Source organism: Micropterus dolomieu, linkage group LG13, assembly GCF_021292245.1.
Source record: "Micropterus dolomieu isolate WLL.071019.BEF.003 ecotype Adirondacks linkage group LG13, ASM2129224v1, whole genome shotgun sequence".
Classification (NCBI taxonomy): domain Eukaryota; kingdom Metazoa; phylum Chordata; class Actinopteri; order Centrarchiformes; family Centrarchidae; genus Micropterus; species Micropterus dolomieu.
The window spans coordinates 4,109,250-4,129,080 of record NC_060162.1 but is presented as its reverse complement, the minus strand read 5'-3'; the positions used below and the strand labels follow the sequence as shown (position 1 = coordinate 4,129,080).

Below are 19,831 nucleotides of genomic sequence, written 5' to 3'. Positions count from 1 at the left end.
TATTGCTTGTACACTTTTTTCTACCACATCTTTTCCTTCCCTTCACCTCTCTATTAATGTGCTTGGACACAGAGCTCTGTGAACAGCCAGCCTCTTTAACAATGACCTTTTGTGTCTTGCCCTCCTTGTGCAAGGTGTCAACGGTCGTCTTTTGGACAGCTGTCAAGTCAGAAGTCTTCCCCATGATTGTGTAGCCTACAGAACTAGACTGAGAGACAATTTAAAGGCCTTTGCAGGTGTTTTGAGTTAATTAGCTGATTAGAGTGTGGCACCAAGTGTCTTCAATATTGAACCTTTTCACAATATTCAAATTTTCTGAGATACTGATTTTGGGGTTTTCATCAGTTGTCAGTTATAATCATCAAAATTAAAAGGAATGAACACTTGAAATATATCAGTCTGTGTGGAATGAATGTATACATTATATAGTTTCACTTTTTGAATGGAATTACTGAAATAAATCAACTTTTGATGATATTCTAATTATATGACCAGCACCTGTATATTTAATATAAACCATGAAATGACGCTGATAGGCTTCCATGTTCGTTTGTTTTTTATACCTTCTGTCACTCCAACATGGCTCCCATCATGTTCCCTATGCTCTTATAGCTGTGATATTTCTGTACTATTCCACCAAACACGGTGTTGCTTTGTATTTCTATTGATTCATTTTTTTTTTTGGTTTTCCAGGTCCCTTCCATCACATTGGGACTTTATGGGGTGGTGGGGAAGGCCTAGTCCCCCACCTTGATCAGGCCAGACACCCCCACAAGTCCCCCAAACCATGGACAAACAAGTAGCCATGAGTACACCAGGCAAGGTCAGCGGGATCAAACCCCCCAGTAAAATAGTCCGTCCATCTGGGGTGCCATCAAAGACGTCTCCATCCTCTGGTAAGAAATTATTGAAACAATTTACTGAATAATTTATCAGATGAAATGTTGTGCAGGATGTGTGAGAATTTTAGTTTCCATACTGTAAAAATATAATGAGTCACACTTAAGCTAACCCTAGCTGGCTAATTTGGTACATAGATGTAGATAGAAAGTCCTGAAAATGGGAGGAGACCATTTGTGTGTAAAAACTGAAAAACAAAGGGAATATTGTTCAGCTTTGAATGCAGGATGGTACGTAGAGCCGTTTGCACTGAGTAACCATTCAGGCTGTTCTAAACCACAGCGGGGTATCAATCTGATTACAGCGTCCATCCTTTAATCAGCAAGCAACTGTCCTGTTGAAGTGTACATGGACCTTAATGTGACAGAGGGCAAACAAAAACATGACTTTCTGCAAAGAGAATCACAAAAAAATATAATAACTTTATTTGTATCTTCTAAACATAATTACCAAGATAGTCAGAGACAGTAATACAACTATACAGTCAGTGAAAAGTAAAAACTGATTAAATTTACTGCTTTTAGTATAATGTGAATCAGATCATGTCAGTTAAAAGACAGTTTAACAGGGTGTCGTTTTAGCTGTCGTCTAAAATAAAAAACAGAAGTAGTGGTGTGGATTTAACATTATTTCATCCCTCAGTTTAGGTGCCATGAGGATAATAAAGCATGATTGTGATTGCAGGTACTCCAAAGCCAGTTCCTCCAGAGAAGTCCCATGGCAGTGTGACCTCCCCAACCCAGGAGGGAAGTGTGGACTTCCAAGTCGGAGAGAGGGTCTGGGTCAACGGCAATAAGCCTGGCTTCGTGCAGTTTATCGGGGGCACACAGTTCGCTCCGGGACAATGGGCGGGGATTGTGCTGGATGAGCCTATCGGGAAGAACGACGGGTCTGTGGCAGGGGTCCGGTACTTCCACTGTGAGGATGGGAGGGGGATATTCACGCGGCCTTCAAAGCTTTCCAAGACTGCACTGCCAGAGAAGGAGGAAAATGGGGGGCAGTCGAGTCCAGCACCAGGAGCCCCTGCAACAAGCGAGCCTGCACCTGCTGGCACTACCTCAACTGGTAACATCTATCAGTGATACTTGTGTTTGTCAGTGCTGTGCTAGCGCTTTGCTTGTTTTGTTACGTCATATAAGACATTTTTCTTTGTTCAGTTCAGGGCACCGGCATAAAGACAAGCGCCGCACTTAACCGAATGCTCACATCCAGCGAGTCGGTGTCTAACCTCTCAGATACAGAATCCATGAAGAAGAACAAAAGGGAGATGAGGCTGGGAGACCGCGTTCTGGTAAGAAGTTCTGTGTTTGAACCCACCATGACATTATATGACCTTACAGTCATTTCTTTTCTGAACGAAGAGCCTCATGCAAGAACATTTTTGTTTTCTAATCCTAAACCTCCTTTTGCTTTTTCTGTGAGGTTTACTTGTACAAGTGTTTCAAGTCAGATGCAACAGACTCTTACAACTTGATGAATGCTACTTGTTCATGACTACGTGCACTTTCATGAGATTTGATCATTAGCTTAATCAAGGCCACCAATTTGGTGTATAAGGTTACCTATTCTGATCCACTTGTGGGCAAGTTTCAGTCCCAAAAGGATCACCAGAGAAACAACTTGACACTGCCAGTGTTTGAGGTCTTGCTGTTGGACATCACTAAACAAAAACATAACAAATTTAGCAGTGTGAGTGGTCATATTATGGGACACGAAAATATTACTACAAAGTTAGATGCCAATACAGCATCTTGCTGTTTCTCTGGGCTGCACGTAAGCGATTGTACACAGGTGTGTTTTGGTCGTGTCGTGTGTAAATTTACACGTCCACTAGGAAGCAATGTTTAGCAAAGCACAATGAATGTAGAATAAATCAGGAAAAAACACTGCATGCATGAGACAAGAATTTGCATTTATCAACCTATATAGACAATGACAGGATTTGCAACGATATAAAATTCCTTGAAGAGGAATTTAGTTTCCTCTGCTCTGCTTGAAGATCGCTTCTGGTAGTACTGATCTGAAATGTGCACCCAAGCTGGTATATTTTGACTGTGGTAAAATACAGTATGTCATGCATTGGATGAGTGCGTAATTCAATCTGCCATTGGGCACCACGTGCACAGGGCGAAGACGTTAATTGTAAAAAAAGAATATAAAGAAGCATGTCTGTCGAAATGATTATTATTTTCTTTTTCTGTGTGTAGGTTGGTGGTACCAAGGCAGGAGTAGTGCGGTTTCTGGGAGAGACAGACTTTGCCAAAGGAGACTGGTGTGGAGTGGAGCTAGATGAACCACTTGGGAAGAACGATGGAGCTGTAGCGGGGACCAGGTAAAGATCACTGACAAAGGATGAATATATAAAATCTGTTTCATCTGTTCAATCTGTTCTTAAACCAGCTGTCAGTGGGTCTGCTGAGGTTTCAGTTGGTGCCTGACTGTGTGGTTCCCCCTGTTTTCCCCCTCAGATACTTTCAGTGCATGCCCAGGTACGGCCTGTTTGCTCCGGTCCACAAGGTGACACGTATTGGCTTCCCTTGTACCACACCTACCAAGGCGAAGAGCTCACGGAGGAGGTCCACTCTCAAGAGGAGCCCGAGTGCTTCCTCCATCAGCTCACTCAGCTCAGCCACCTCCTCCATCAGCGGCAAACCCAGCCGAGCAGGACTGGTAAGAGCTTTCTTGAACAGAATTTGAACTTTCTGTTTTGATGTATACTACTGATCCCAGAGGATGAATCCCTCTGACAAGCGCCACCAGTAGCTCAACACTTTCACTAATCCTGTGACATATCTCAACAAGTACTAGATGGATTAGCACAACATTTTGTACAGACGCTCCTTCCCAGACAGTGTAACCTGATGACTTTGGGAGCTCTGACTTGGAGAGGCCACCATGAGGTTGACATTTGTGGTTATGGATGAATTGTCATGAAATTTGGTTCACACATGTTCCTCTGAGGATGACTTTTAATAATTTTGGTGATCCTCTGACTTTTATCCAGTGCCAGGACTCCAGACTAACTTTTTTGACCTCAGGTTTTAGATGTTTATAATGCAAAACTCTACCAGCGAGTCTGCTGGCAGCGTCTCAGCGTGCGCGGGTTACTTTACGATCACGCCGTATGCCGAGTTTCATCAACTGGGTGGAGATGATTCTCGCCGCTAGTCGACGTTATCAGAATATTGATTTGTTTTTCACTGCGTGACAACATTGATGTGTGGCGCTTAACGCTAGCCTACACAGCGCACTTGAGAGGTCAACAAGCCGTTTGTGACTGAGAGGACAGATGGACCTGTACCGCGGGAACAGGTGAGCAGCCAGCCTCCTGGGTGAGTCTGGCCTGACTGTAGTTTGAGAACAGTGTGAGAAGACGGCCTCCGTTGAAGTCAGTGCTCGGTCGGTTCAGTTGGTCATTTGCTAAGCGTAATAAATAAACACATAGGTCTACACAATCCCTTTCGTCCTAGAGGCGTCCTACAGAATATTTCTCTTTGTCCCAAACACATTTCCTATCGTCCCCAGGACGACAGGACGCCGTTAGTCTCGAGCCCTGTCCAGCGCCATGATCAGGTCAAAATTTTAAGTTGTTCAGTACTTTGGTTTATGACCGAATATCTGCAAACAATGACTCCCATCAGCCAGCTGAAACCACACGTGGGACTGAGGAACCCCTGTCTGTGGTCTAAGAATCATTCACCCGCCATCCACCCAACCTCCCACCTACAACAAAACATAAAAATGTATTACCACTGAACTTAATACAGGTAGCAATTGTGTTGCAAATGTTTCCCTGGAAATGTATTAGGCAAAACCAATTAGTCTTATATATGCAATTCCTAAGAGACGGCGTTGTACACTGGGGCCTCATTGTGTTTGTGGTTGTCTAAGGAAATGTACTTGTTTTGAATGAAATTATTCTGGTTAGTAAATTCTCTGCAGTGTGACTGAATATGGAGAGTTACTCATGTTAAATCAGATTTTGTTGTCTTTCTGGCACCTTACCCTCTTTTAGACCTTAGTGACCTCTGACAGAGTTTAAACACTGGTTCTTATTTGATCCTCAAAACAGGATCAGATAACATACAAAATGTTAAATGTGTATCTGCCGCCGTATCTTTCCAGCTGACGGAGACATCTGCTCGGTACGCTCGTAAGATTTCTGGCACCACAGCGCTGCAGGAGGCTCTGAAGGAGAAGCAGCAGCACATCGAGCAGCTACTAGCAGAGCGAGACCTGGAGAGATGTGAGGTCGCAAAGGCAACCAGCCACGCAGGAGAGGTGCAGCAGGAGCTGACTCTGCTGAGGAAAGGGAGGGATCAGGTCAGATTCATGCACACGTGGATGTTATCTGCAGACAAGAACATGGGAGAAAGCTCTTATGAAGACTGTAATTCCATATTTTCATCCGTGTTTGTTCAACACAACTCAAACAGGAGAACTGCTTAAATCTGAATACTGACTTAAATTTGTAAATTGGCTCCAAACTGAAGGTCATGTTGCTGTGTGTCTGCAGAAATTAGAATGATTCAGCTGTTTACTGCAACTTTTGAAGACCATAATATGTCAGGGCTTGTGTTTTTGTGAGTTTGCTTTGGGGGTTTTCCTTCTCACTGGTGGTCAATATTTACTTAATGCACCTTTTGAAGAAATACTTTTTTTTTTTATCTAGTCTCGGACTGCACAAATATATCTATGACTAACAAACACATTTTAGGCTTAAATCTTACTTCAGTCAATAATAGCTACTAACACCCATGGTGCGTGACAAAAACAGAGGGCTGTTACCTGAGAGATCGACTTGTAACCAATCAGCTCCGTTGGCGGGACAGTGAGCAAGACTCCAGAGTGGTGATTAACAGAGAGAGGTTACATAATGCGTTAAAGTCTTTCACAAAAATTATTGAACAAATAATTATTGAACAAATCGCAAAATCGACATATTCATTGTTAACATGTACACTGTAAAATGAGAACTATACACCTCTATGTCCCAGAAATGTCTCAATAATCCAACTTAAATATCCAGTGAATGGCCCTTGCTGACCATCTGAATAAATATGGAGTCTTAAACAACATTTTAAAGAAAATGTCATCAATGCGGGGGAAAAGTGTGACCTAAACGCCGGGGATTAGAGCTTAGTGTTGCCGTGACCAACATCTAGTTTTTGGTATGCATTAATCAAGTCGTCTCTTGCTGAGTGTTATTCATTCTGTGTGTTATAGTATGCAGTGGAGATGGAAGCAAAGTTGGATCAGCTACGTTCGCTGGTGGAGGCAGCAGATCGAGACAAGGTGGAGCTGCTCAACCAGCTGGAGGAGGAGAAGAGGTGGGTGGTCTGACTTCACCTGCAGCCCGCACACAATACTGTTTATGGAAAGTCATAAATGTGTTTCATGTATCACTGTCTAATATGTACAGCAGAGGTACTCTTAGAAGAAATGTTATTATCGTCCCTGTTTGACAGAAAAGTGGAAGATCTGCAGTTTCGTGTGGAAGAGGCATGCATCACCAAAGGAGACCTGGAGGTATCTCGTGGTTATATAATCTGGTTCTCAATTAAACATATTCTCTCAGTCACTCAAGCTATAAAATTCCCACTTGTCAGGCTGATGCTTTCTTTAAAAATTTACGTGTGAATTATTGACGAACTTGTTTGATAGTTGATTAACATACTTTACATTACCACCCCCACGTTGTTCTTATTAAAAGCAGTCAAATTAATGTCAACCTCAAGCCCTCCTGTGTACCAGTTTGTAATGAACACCTGAGTTTGATCTCTTTTGTTTTTTAATGCTCTGTTTATATTTTGTAAAAGTACCACATTAAGTAACTTAAAGTTGCAAAATAATTGACCGTGAACTTGTATTAGTGCTTCACATTTTCCTCTAAAAAAATATGAGCTGATGATTTAACCAATCGTTCTTACCCTGCACTCTTTGAATCATTCATTTGCTGCCTCCTTCAGACAAGTCTTTCTCCCTGCTCATTTTATTTATTCGTTCATGCTTAATTCACGTACCCTTCCTCTTTATCCACCCATCTGCAGCACTTACATTAACATCCTCTCGTCATCCTTTCACCCACATGTCTGTTCCTGAATGCTGTTTTTGTCCTGATTTGCCTTCAGTCTTTTTATATGCTTCCATCTTTCACTGTTGTCTGCATCTTCTTCACTGTTCAGATGAATTAGTGCCTAGTCGCCTTCAAGTACTGGAATACAAGCAAACAAGTGCAAATAGAAGTATCTGAGAGTCAGAATGAGATGATTGAAATAATCAACTCCTGATATTCCTCAGAGCAGAATGAGCAAATAACAATCTTTCCCTTTGTTCATATCCATCTGATGTAATTGAAATACTGGAAACCATCAGTGCTTCTGTACTTACTGGCCTTCTCTTTAAAGTCTTGTCTTCTTCCTGTTTGTGGCACAAAGCTGACAAGTTAGTGTTGCATTGGTGTTTGTTCTCCTTCTTTTCCTGCTCTCTCTTACTAACAGACGCAGACCAGACTGGAGCATGCCCACATAAAGGAGCTTGAGCAGAGTCTGCTCTTTGAAAAGACCAAAGCTGAAAAACTCCAGAGGGATTTAGAGGACACTAGGGTAATGCTCGCAGTCCTAGTCCCACAGCAGGACTAAGTGATGTGCTTTTCCCTTACTAGGTTTAATAATGATGCACAGAATATATTGATGGAACCACAGCGTGCAAACATTATGCAAATTATCAGAATTATCAAAAGTTGCTTCCCTCCTCTTGGCCTAGTCCACAATCAGCCCCGGAATAGAGACTAACATCTCATCAGCCTTGAGCTTTTCTAGTAACCCGGGTCTGTCATACTGAAAGTTATGCATGTGTGCATGAAATTCTTTTTCTAAGATAGTTTGGAAATGCCTGAGCTTTTGAGAATGCTGGCCTTCATTTTTCTAATTCAGCAAATCCCATGAAAAGACCAAAACCAACAGCATGTTAGTCTGGCTTTTAATACTTTCCAACTTCTCTATCCTGTCTGTTTTCTTGCTGAAGATGTAAAACTTTAACAGCTGGCAACTTTATTATTTTAAAGTCCCAGTTATTTCCTAAAACAGCTGTAGTTTTTAGCAAATGTTACTCAGTTGGGAGGAAATAGAGCATTTGATGGGACTTTTTTTAGGAGTGGATGAATCCACATGTGGTGCTCTAGTGACTGTTTGGTGCAGCAGGACAGTGTATGTAGGACTGAGTCAGAATACACTACAGTGTGGTGTGTTCATGGTGATGAAAGAACAGTCAGCCAGTGCAGCAACAATGGCAATATCTATGGCTCAGAGTGAGAAGATATATCAGGCTTTGATGTACACACAATACCTGTTAAGAGCATACATTCTGTTAAGGCAGGAGAAACCACTGGGGCAAGGACTCAAAGGTACAACCTCGATTCAGAAACACTTTGGTACACATGTAGGTAGTCAGTAGAAGATGACAAATAATCCAACAGGGATAAGGCTAAAGCTGGTCATATCAAAAAACTAGGAAGAGTACACATAGAGAAAACGCTGGAATGCTAGACAACAAAGGTTACTAAGACGAAGGGGAACAGATAGACTAAATACACTAGATGGTGAGTATAACAAGGGACAGGTGGATGTAATTATGGTGGGGCAGGTAATCTCACAGGTAGGAATCACACAAGGACAGGAAGTGAAGTGGTCTGAAACAAGAGGAAAGGTAAGTAACAAAATAAAACAGGAAAGAAAATGGAATGGAAGATGCCTAAGATGCATGACGTGGCGTCTCACATTCACTGTTGGTTTTTGTCTTTTCATGGGATGTATTGACAATAAGAAAAATGTGGAACACTGCCATCCTTTATCTTTTAACCAAAAGGTCTAAACTTTGACTTGTCTTTAAGTCAAAGGTCAAAGTCTCCTACAGAAAACAGTGAATCCTTAATTGCACCAGATTCTCTGTTGGTGGTTCAAACAGCGCTCTGGTACTCCTGTGGATCAATTCCATCCATTCAAAATAAGTGTGGTTTGTTTTAACCTGGATGACATCAGGGTTTACAGGTCAAAGATCTTGCATCCTGCCCCATGTGTCAATGGAACGTGAATAATGGAAAGACAGATACCTATTTTTTGACATATCAGCGGATATTCTTTTCCCCCCCTCCTTTTCAGAAACACATAACATAAACAAAGATCATTCCTAATATTTGTTATGTGTAGTTATGAGACCTTACCAAGATAACAAGACATAATGCAGTTTAAAATTAAACTTTTTTTATTGTTATAAATAGTACACTGAACAAAAGTACAACTGATTATGTCATAGCTGTGTGTTGCCATCAGGGGACTTGCAGAGCTCTCTCTGGTAGACGAACTGCAGCAACAACTCATACCATGATTGACGGATCTGTCTCTCCGTTTCTTTTTTAATTGTCATTTACCGGCTGTTATAAACACTGTTAATATTGGCACACTGATGTATTGGTCGGGCTCTTATAGGAAGCAGGAAAACCTATTCTTTTTTGGGGGGGGGTTTACTTAAATATCCAGTCTTTGACTCCCAGCTATTTGACAAGTAAAAACTTAAATTATTTGTTATGTTGAAGGGTTAATCATGTGCATTTTATTTTGGAATATATCATTTATTTTGGAATATATCTATCTATCAATGTAGATAATTAAATTAGTAGAGTTTTAGACCTTAAACAATAAGCTTATTCATTGATTTTTGACAATGGATTTCTTTATTAAGTTAAAATGCCAAAAATTGGCTGGTACCATCTTTATTAATTTCAGAGACTTTGCTTTTCTTTTTGTTATATTTAGTTTTTTTTTGTTGGATAAAACAAGCAAAATGAAGATGTCAACTTGGGCTCTGGGAAATTTCGTTTCAATCATTTTTCACAATTTTCTTATGTTTTATAGAGAAATCAATTACTCTAAAAATAATCAATCTCTAGTTGAAGCCCTACAATATTGACATATTGCATTTTTGCATTAATCTGTGCTTTAATCACTAAAGTTACAGTAAATCAAAATACATCACTGTGGCTGAAAACGTTGCCATGTCATTTTGATACAGATGAATCCGAGATCAGGTTAAAGCTTCTGCACATACTGTATTTGGTTCACTGTATAAAACCCAGGCACACTGTTTTTACATTACTACTCTCCTCTGTCAGCTCTCCTGTCTCCTCTTGGCCTTCACGCCTCCTTTCTACATCTTCTGCTGCAGGTGGCCACGGTGTCTGAGCGCTCCAGGATCATGGAGCTGGAGAGGGAGGTGGCAGACCTCCAGCTCAGGCTCCGGGCATCCCAGCAGAAGGAGGATGCTGCGTCTCTGTCCCAGCAACAGATCAGCAGCCTCAAAGCCCAGGCACAGTCTCAGGAGAAAAAGGTTTGTGGAAAGCATCAGAGAAGTCCCAGCGTTGGTGTTTTTGTTCAGCTAGGTCTGGGCAGCAGCTACATGATACCCTCTGCTTATTATCATATAATTTATGGCATGATGTAAAACTGAAAGAATTGGTGTAATTTCTATTTACCATCCTTTTAGCCCCTAATGTAAATAGACATTTGACCTTTTTATGTGGGGTTTGTTAAAGCTACTGTGATGATGCATAATTTATGGCTCTACTATGTATATATTGTATGTTCTATACTGTGTGTCCCCATCAGATCAGTGAGCTGAGTGTCGACGTGGAGAGCAAACAGAAAGAGCTTCAGTCTCTGCAGCAAGATAAGAGCTCTCTGGAGCTGCAGCTAACCAGCCTGGTAAGAAAGGAATAAATTCACTACTTACTTAATGGATGTTTGGGCTTTTAAACATACATCTCTGGTACGCAAACCCCCATTAAGCAATGCATCTTATTAAGAAAATGTGATGTCACTTTTATAACTCGGTCTCATGCATGAATAACCATCTGAGTCACTTTTATGCAAAAGTCTGTGTTGAACATGTAACAATGGCTGCCAAGACCCTCCCCCCTGCAGTTACTGTTGTTACTCCTGTCGTTAAGCGGGTTTTTTTTTGTCACTATTAATTGGCAAAAGTTTTGCAACATTAAACAATGACCCCAACAAAAAAAGGACCAATTTCCATCGTACATACAGTCCTGTTTACTGGTTTGTTTGCAGCTCTGCTCCGATGCCACTGTTTTGAGTTTTGTATAAAATGATTTTTCTTCCAGTCATGCTTCTTGTAGTCTCAACATACATTAACATGCTTTCTGCAATGGTTTTTAAACACTGGTTCTTTGTTGGTGGCACTGCTTGTACCCCAGTTCTCTGTAATTGTTTGGGTTTGTGGCTGAGAGGATTTAGATGCAGACACAGAGGCAGTTGTAAAAGAAGAAATCACAGAGGAATTATTGAGATACATATAATGAATGTGCAAAGTGTTCCTCAAGGCGGTGAGGGTTAGGTTTACAGGGTCTCTGTGAAAAGGAAGGTGGAGTTGGGGCTAAAACCAAACGAAACCAAAACTAGGACCAAAAACCTGGGGCACAAGAAAGACAGGGTGTCACAAACTTAGCTCTTTCTAAAAAGACGTAGCAAGTGTAACACTGGAAGTGAACAGATGATCTGGCAAAGACTGAAGGGAAAAGCCAGGGTTTGTAACCACTGGGGTTTATTGTGGGATGAGTCTCAGGTGAGTCGAAAAGCCACAGGTGGTTTGATGATTGGCCCAGACCGGGGAGTGCAGCACCATGCCCAGACACACACAAACAAACAGAAGACAGACAGAAATGCTGGGAGTGGAAAAACATAGGAAACACTAGGAACTGGATTGGTGGCACAACCAAATCATGATGTAACGGCCTTTTTACTCGCTACTAACTGAATTTTAATAAAATATCACTCACTTCCCCATCACATTTTCTTCAGAGAAATTACGGAGATAAAGTACCAAACAACTCTTAGAGACCATTTATCCTAGATTTTTTTTCTGGTGTTTCCAAACGACATGTTTGGAAAGTTATCTACATAATAATGAGAAGACGATTTATCATTGAAATTCCTTGATTCTTTAATCAATAGTTTTTGGATTTCACACAGAAGTAATCAGCTTCTCAGTTCAAGCTGGTGACCAAGCATACAGTATTTTACTAAAGAGCTGTAGCTAGCTAGCTAATGAGGCTAGCATTAGCTCTACGAGTTTGTTATAGACAAACTATAGTGTTTAAAAGTGAAAACAACCTAATGTTTCACTCTAGTGTGTCTTCATCAGAAAAAAAAGACTTTATGTCTCAGGCAAAAAGTCATCATCCTCATCAGTTGATGATTAATTTAGAAGACATGGACTTATGTTATATAATAAAGGTTCTTGTATTGAAGTGTAGAGCTGATTATTAGTTTCATTGAGAAGCTGGAACCAGCGGGTTATTTAATTTTATTCAAAAATGACTTAATTATTAATGTTAATGTTTATAGCTTTTCTGTTGATCAATTAATCCCCTAACTGTTTCAGCTCTAGTACTGTCCCAGAAATGTTGTTAGTTTCTGACTTAGTATTACTGCCATCATGACCTTTACAGTTTGTGACTCTGGGGGCTGACATGTAAAATTGCCAGCAGATTTCTTTAATGAGGTGCATGTCTGAATGGGCCATAACAGAGACATTTGTTTAAAATCCCCAAATCCATTGCTTTACCAGATAATTGAAGCCAGCTAAGAAGTGCATTTCTGTGAGGGTCCAATCTGATGCGTTTTGCTTGCGGGCATCGTGAAAGTGGCCACATTAAGAGAGGCATTTTATCCTCAAACCTCGCATAGTTTCTGGGCCCAGTCATTATTCTCTAGTTAGCTCAAGGTATAAGAATGTTACTATGTAAGTGATTAGCTCGTAGTCAAGCTGATGTTTCTCCATTTCAGAGAAAAAAGCTTGAGATAGCTGAGGAGGAGAACAGGAGTGCAGCAAAGAACATGCAAGGTAAACATTTCAGATGTACCGCAACTGCTTTGATGCTCATTAGAAAGTATGTTTATTATGTTTTTCCTGTGTCAAGATGATTGTGATAGTTGATGTTGTGTTTTCTGCCAGAATTGGAGCAGAGTGTGGAGCAGGCAAAGAAAGACTACCAAACCTTGAAAGAGGAGAGTCAATGCAAAGAGAAAGAGCTGACACAGGTAGGTTTGCACACAAGTCAGTGGTTGAAAACAATTGAGTAATTTCTTTTGTGTGTGTGTGTGTGTCTTAGACGTTACTGTGTGGTGATAAATAGGGCTGCAACTATTGTTTTCATTAATCGACTAATCGTTGAGTCTATAAAATGTCGGAAAATTGTGAAAAATGCTCATCACAATTTTCCAGAGCCTAAAGTGACATCTTCAAATTGCTTCTTTTATTCAAACAGTCCAAAATCCATTTACTATAACTGACAAAGAATAGCAGCATTGTTTTACATTGAAGAGGATTAAACCAGCAATGTTTCACATTTTTGCTTAATAAAATGACTGAAAGGATTAATCGTTTATCAAAATAATCAATAGTCAATTAATTTTCTTTAATTAATGGACTAATCGTAAAACTAGCTGGCTGTATATAACGTAGTTCAAACTAGTTAATTATATAAAGTAGTTCAGTTTAAATTTCTAAAGATGGCTATGGCCTTACTTTAGACTATTTACCTTACTTTAAGGTTTATCAAAGCTGTAGCTCAATTCATAAGGATTAGGCTGGGAACCTGTGGGTCGTGGTTCGAATCCAGCTCGGACCAGAGTTGCGGAGCGTGGACTGGTAGCTGGAGAGGAGGTGCCAGTTCACCTCCTGGGCACTGAGTGGCAGGCCCCTCACTCTCTGTGTGTTGCTATGGGTTCTGTTTGTGCATGTGCATGTGTGTAAAAATACTAATATAATAAATATCATCTTCTTCTTCTGTCAAGAGTAACATAGCTAGCTAGCCAGCTAGCTGGCAGTATCAAAGTAAACAAGGGTCCTAGAAATGCAAATCCGGTCGTAGGATTGTGGTCCTGAAACTGGAGCCTCCAGCTACATACTACTCTTTCGCTTGGGTATTCAGTCGAGTGCAGTGTTGCAGTCTCACCACTGGATGTCACTAAAGTTCTCACACTGGTCAATGTAAACAATGCAGCTTTTAAAGCATTTTAATAAAATGTTTTGCAAATGTTTGATGGCCTGCAAATTAAAACTGATTGTGTTTACAGGGGAACATTCTGTAGGGTACTTTTAAGTACTGTTGTCAAATATTCCCTCCAGAAATAGCGTTACTATACCTCGTATACTTATTCTTGTGTGCCACCCCTGTGTACCTGTAGACAAACTCAATGGCATGTTTCAAGCTACAGGAACATTCTCCTCATCTAGTATTTATGCTTTTATATTTCCAGTAGTCAGTGTTTTGCAGACGTCTTAGCAGGAGGTGCATAAATGGAGTGATAACAGAAAGAGTGGAGCATAAAAGCTCGGCTGTTGTATTGCAGCAGCAGTGAATGCAGGGTGTCCACTCTTTTTACTGTTGTAATATTTCTGAAAATACCTCAGTACAAATTACAGTTTGCAGTTATAAGGGAGTATTTTGTTTTCTTTCCCTGAAGTCAGAGCTTTCATACTTGTGCTCTCGCTTCACGGAGCTCGTTTCAAATGGATGTAAAAGTGAAACAGCTGAACAAGCTCGAGGCGGACCCAGTAAAGAGCTGTCTTTCCTTTTTTAGCCAAGATTTTTAATGACCTCTGGTAATGGAATGCTGTTTTTTACGCGACGATGTCTATTTTGACTTAAATCTTAAGTTTAGAGTGATCTTGATGTTTTGTGCCTCTGTACAAAACAAGAAAAAAGAAAACCTACATAAGATTAAATGATGCGAAGGGGGTCGCATGTAGTGACAGACCCGCAGAGAATTACCACCTGCTTCTGCAGCTATAATTGTTTAGATTTTACGCCCCACAACTTTACTGTTTTTTATTACAGTACTTTCACAGCTGTCATCAGCGCTGTTTCCTGCAGCCACCAAATGTTTACAGCGGGAAGCTCTAAAATACCACTGTACACTAACTGCTCAGCAGCAAACTGCAGACAGACACAGTTTCACTTCCTGTCAGAACAAACAAGAAAAGATGGAGTCCACAACACACTCAATTAATCCCTAAAAATAGATAAATTATAACATAAAAAGCCAGATAACACACAAGATTAGCGAGGACATACAAGAATAATTTCTCATGCACTGTTTTTAATTAAATTTTAGCATAACATGTTCAGTTTAACACGTTCATAACAAAAAAATGATTGAATGAGTTGAAAATGCCTTTTATATGTCAACAAGAAAACTGTTTCTATTGATCACAGAACAATTAAGTTGTGTCCTCAGGAAATCAAACTTGTGGATTGTAATGTACTAAATCATCTTTGTGCACTGGATATTACCAAACCACGTGGAGCTAAATATTGTCAATATGTTTTCCAGGCTATTGAAAAGTCAGAGATGACGAAGCTGTCGCTTGAACAGCTGACCAATGAGAAGAAGACACTTGAGACACAGGTGAGCAGAAGGTCCTGATAGAAAATATGTATGTTAATCTTCAGCTACAGCAAAATACTGAAAGTTCCCACTGCCACTGAAGTACCCAGGGTGTCATTTTATTCCTTCGCTTCTCTTTCATTTAACAAATGATTATTTGCTAAGCCCTCCTGTCAGTCTTTCCACTCCTGTACATATGCTGTTTACAATAATGCTGGCAGATTTAAACACAACAAAAGCAAAAAACAACAAAAGCCAGGTAGGATGTCAACTGTTGCTGGCAGATTTAAACACAACAAAAGCAAAAAACAACAAAAGCCAGGTAGGATGTCAACTGTTGCTGGCAGATTTAAACACAACAAAAGCAAAAAACAACAAAAGCCAGGTAGGATGTCAACTGTTGCTGGCAGATTTTCCACACCAGTGTAGAAAACATGGAAATAAAGACACATCATTGCTCTTGTATGTATGTCAATGTGTAAATCTAGTGTTATAACATCAAACTCTTATTCCATTTTAACAGGACCCTGTTTGGTTACTGAGCTTACAACCATGGACAAGCAAGACAGTTGTTAGATTTATCTTTTAGTGTTCATATTTTCAAATGTGTGTATTTCACAAAACTCTTTTAGGATTATGAATATCCTCTATACGCTGGGATTGCTGGGTTGTAAACTTCGCCAAATCCAGTAAAGAGCAGGACTGAGTCGCAAAACGTCACCCTAAACTCTGACATAGTATATCGGCAAAACTGTGGATGTAATGTGTCCCCAAAATAGGTGGTTTGCTCATGAAATTCTCCTTGAACTTGAAAGTAACTAGTTTTGATGTATGAAAGCGTTTCCTTACATGTTTTGCTTTTGTATTTTTGGTTCTGGAAAGGTAAAAGGAAACCCTCCAAATTTGTTAAATATCACTCTGCTTCAGCATGTGGAGAAATCCAGTGCTTCACAAACACATGCACGTGTGTTACTGTGTGTGTCCACAGAAAAGATTCACACACATGCACATACATGATTTTACCATTTTTAGCTTGCAGGGTTTTAATTACGTATTCACATCAGGATTCCCACGCTTACCGCATGTGACTGTGCAGGCCCCAGTCATCGCATTTAATCAGCCAAGCATAAAATACCGTTAGCCGTATCTCTCTTTCTCTTTTCTCTCCCTGTCTCTGCCCTCTCAGCCTCCACATCTCACCGCCATCTGTAACTTGATATTTTTATCATTTCATACTCAATCCGTAACTGGGGTCCACCTGCAGCTGTTCATTCAGTCTGCGGCTCTCTGGTGCCCTCTTGCTCGCCTACATTCATCTCCGCCCTGTAAGATCAGTCTGACTCCAGCTGCCTGCAGTCTCCAGATGGTCGGTCTCATGACAGCCAGAGAAATGGAAAGGAGATTAGAGCGGGAGATAGAGACCGAACATAAACATGCTTTCTGTTTGGAAGTATTTATATTTGTCATCCCAGCACATAAACCATTTTCATGCACCATATTTCAGCGCTGCAACATAACTCACAGTACTCTACCTGCTATTCTTGGTGACTTAAGGTGGACTAAGATAAGTTAACATAAGATAAGCCTTTATTGATCCCCAGAAGAGATTTTCTGGCGTTGCAGCAGCACAAAGACATAAAAGAGATATAAACAGATACAAACAACTAAGCAAAACAATATTAGAAGCATATAAAACAAGCCTAAGAATAGATTTTGAAAGTCTTTGACACAGAATAGGCTAAATGTGTTAATTTTGTTTAAAATTTTGAGAGTGCTGGAGATGTTCTGACAGTATGGCATTTTGAAATAAAAAAAACAATTTAGCAATTATGGGCAGTAGTAACGTATATAGTAATAACAAATGTTTATAACACATTGTAATGTGTCAACACAGGGTAACTTGTGAAATGTCATTAAGAGATCAATAAAGTCTTGTATTTATCTATGATATTATTATTAAATGTAATTGTTGATTATTATAAATGTAGTGGAGTAGAAGTATAAAGTAGCAGAAAATGGAAATAGTAAAAAGTAAAAGTACCTCAAAAGTGTACTTAAGTGCAGTACTTGTACTTACACTTAATAGATAACAACATATAATAAACAGCATATAGATATTTATTGTATTATTTATGCAATATAACTAGATTTAAATTATCATTTCAATATTTTTAAACCTGGGCCCTATTTTCACATATTTTGTTGTCTAAGTGACCAGTAGGTACAAAAAGTTTTGGACTCTTCTCCCTCGTTTCCTCCAGTCAGTGTTGTGTACGTAGAGGAGCTGCTAGCAAGACTTTATTTCCTAACGTTACTCCAACACAACAAACTCCTCTCTCCAACTCTGACTCCCGTTCCACCGGGTTTCACCGGAGTCCTTCGTTGGGATCCTTTCTATGATGTTTTCAGACACCTGGTCTAACAGTCTGAGCCTGTCGGTGTCAACAAGAAGCACATTTTGTGGACGTATTTTTGATGGGTGCAATTGCCACGAAGGAATACGTAGCAGCCACTGCAGCCAAAGCATCTACTGCACAGATTCAAAACGTTTTGTACCTACTAGTCATTTCAACATCAACATATTTGGAAAAAAAGCCAGATTTAAAATACCGAAATTATCTTTTAAACTTCATATAAAATATGAAGACAAGTTTTATATGATTACAGCTCTGTTATTTTGTCATTCATTAATTGTTTACACACATTGTTTACAGATGCTTCATATGAGGAGTTGTTAACAAATACAATAATAAACACCCCAAAACGTCCCCATGTCTGCTTACAACCACATTATAGTGTGTTTATAAATCATTTATTATACCGTCTGTCAATGATAAATAAGAGTGGTTAAAATAGTGTTACCTCATAGGTTATATATTTATTTACTATTAGTTTTAACTTTGAGAGCTGTTATTGTACAAATATGCACCAAAAATAAATACCTCCTGTACAACTGCTGTTTGCATAAAAAGGGTTTTTGTACAGTACTAGTGTTGTTAGCATAAACAGAACTTAGACCCTTTCTCCTTGAAATTGTTATTTTCTGCTCTGCCAGTGAATTATTATAATATAAAAGTAGCGTTGTTATTATTATTAACTGAAATGTTTAAGCTCACTTAATCTTGACAAACTGAAGCACGCAGGGCAAATGAAAAAGGCTGGAACAAACAGCAGACTGTTCAATATGCTTTAAATTGACACGCTTTAAGGAAACTGAAAGGATCGACCTAATGCGTCCGTCATTAAAAATGAAAAACGTTTTTGCAGCTACAACAGAGAGAGCAGGGATTTGGTCTCTGTGGAGGAAAACGCACGTTGTAGAGCGTTTATTTATTTATTATTTATTACATCTGCGTCTTCTCTCCGCTCAGCCATGTTACTGTAGGCTGTGATGTAATCCTGCACATGTCAGACACTGTGTGTGTGTGTGTGTGTGTGTGTGTGTGTGTGTGGTGATGATGATGACGATGATGACGATGCCTGGCTGGACAGAACATTGCTTTAATTAATGAACGGTTGACTTGAAATCAGCCTCTCTTTTTTTTTGCCGTCACACATCTGTTGTATCCAGAGCTGAAACGATTCGCTTAGTTGATTAGTCTAATTAATCAGCAACAACTTATTTAAATTTTTATTTTATTGTTTATTTGAGAAGGGATGTAAATGTACGACTTAACCACAGGCTGGTTTTCATCGGTAGTTCCTTTGCCTGATGTTGTCTAAAATAATAAAACTACTACAATACAATAAAAAAATTTATTAAAAACATTGAAAAATCTGTTAAACAACATGAGCAGATTAAGACAATTAATTGTTAATTGTTTGTCTTTTTATAAGTGGTGGAAGTACTCAGATATTTTACTTAAGTAAAAGTAGCAATACCACAGTGTACAAATACTATTACAAAAAAGGACACATATTGTATGATTAGATTATTATTCCCCATGCATTAATGTAAAAGCAGGATTTTACTGCTGTAATAGTTGAGCTGGAGCTTATTTTGAACTATTTTGTATCAGTTAATGATTATTTTCATTATGGAATAAATAGTTATTCTGAAAACACTGAGAAATGTAATCACAATTACCCAAAGCCCAAACTGAGTCAAAGTAAAATAATCAAAATAAAAGGTGCAAATCTTCACATCAAGTGTTTTTGTTTGAAAAATTACAAAACATCATAAATGTTGCCAATTAATTTTCTGTTAATCGACTGATTGTTTCAGCTGTACTTGTATCAACTGTTGGATATTTTAATTTATAACAAAACATATTTTATAAACTCTTTGTTGTATGTTTTGTTTGTAAAAATCTTGATTTGTAAAGTAAAAAGTACAATATTTCCCTCTGAGTAGAAGTATAGAAGTAGCGGAGTAGAAGTATAAAGTGGCATGAAAAGAAAGACTCACGTAAAGTACAAGTACCTCAAACTTGTACATAAGTGCAGTATATTTACTTAGTTACATT

At 39.3% G+C, this 19,831-nt stretch overlaps 1 protein-coding gene across 2 annotated transcripts in view; it reads left to right on the top strand.

The window, feature by feature from the left end:
- The first annotated feature begins 689 nt into the window (after window positions 1-689).
- clip1b (CAP-GLY domain containing linker protein 1b) overlaps window positions 690-19,831 on the top strand; it is a 34,897-nt gene continuing 15,755 nt past the window's right edge. Inside the window, exons 1-14 of one of the 2 annotated variants that reach the window (XM_046066772.1) lie at window positions 690-896; window positions 1,585-1,965; window positions 2,058-2,191; window positions 3,108-3,232; window positions 3,369-3,570; window positions 5,026-5,223; window positions 6,127-6,230; window positions 6,369-6,429; window positions 7,401-7,505; window positions 10,123-10,284; window positions 10,563-10,658; window positions 12,759-12,816; window positions 12,928-13,013; window positions 15,312-15,386. In XM_046066772.1, coding sequence (XP_045922728.1) covers window positions 788-896; window positions 1,585-1,965; window positions 2,058-2,191; window positions 3,108-3,232; window positions 3,369-3,570; window positions 5,026-5,223; window positions 6,127-6,230; window positions 6,369-6,429; window positions 7,401-7,505; window positions 10,123-10,284; window positions 10,563-10,658; window positions 12,759-12,816; window positions 12,928-13,013; window positions 15,312-15,386 — 1,896 coding nt within the window. In that variant the 5' untranslated portion in view covers window positions 690-787. The remainder of the gene's footprint in view (window positions 897-1,584; window positions 1,966-2,057; window positions 2,192-3,107; window positions 3,233-3,368; window positions 3,571-5,025; window positions 5,224-6,126; window positions 6,231-6,368; window positions 6,430-7,400; window positions 7,506-10,122; window positions 10,285-10,562; window positions 10,659-12,758; window positions 12,817-12,927; window positions 13,014-15,311; window positions 15,387-19,831) is intronic. The other variant, XM_046066774.1, reaches the window with a different exon arrangement.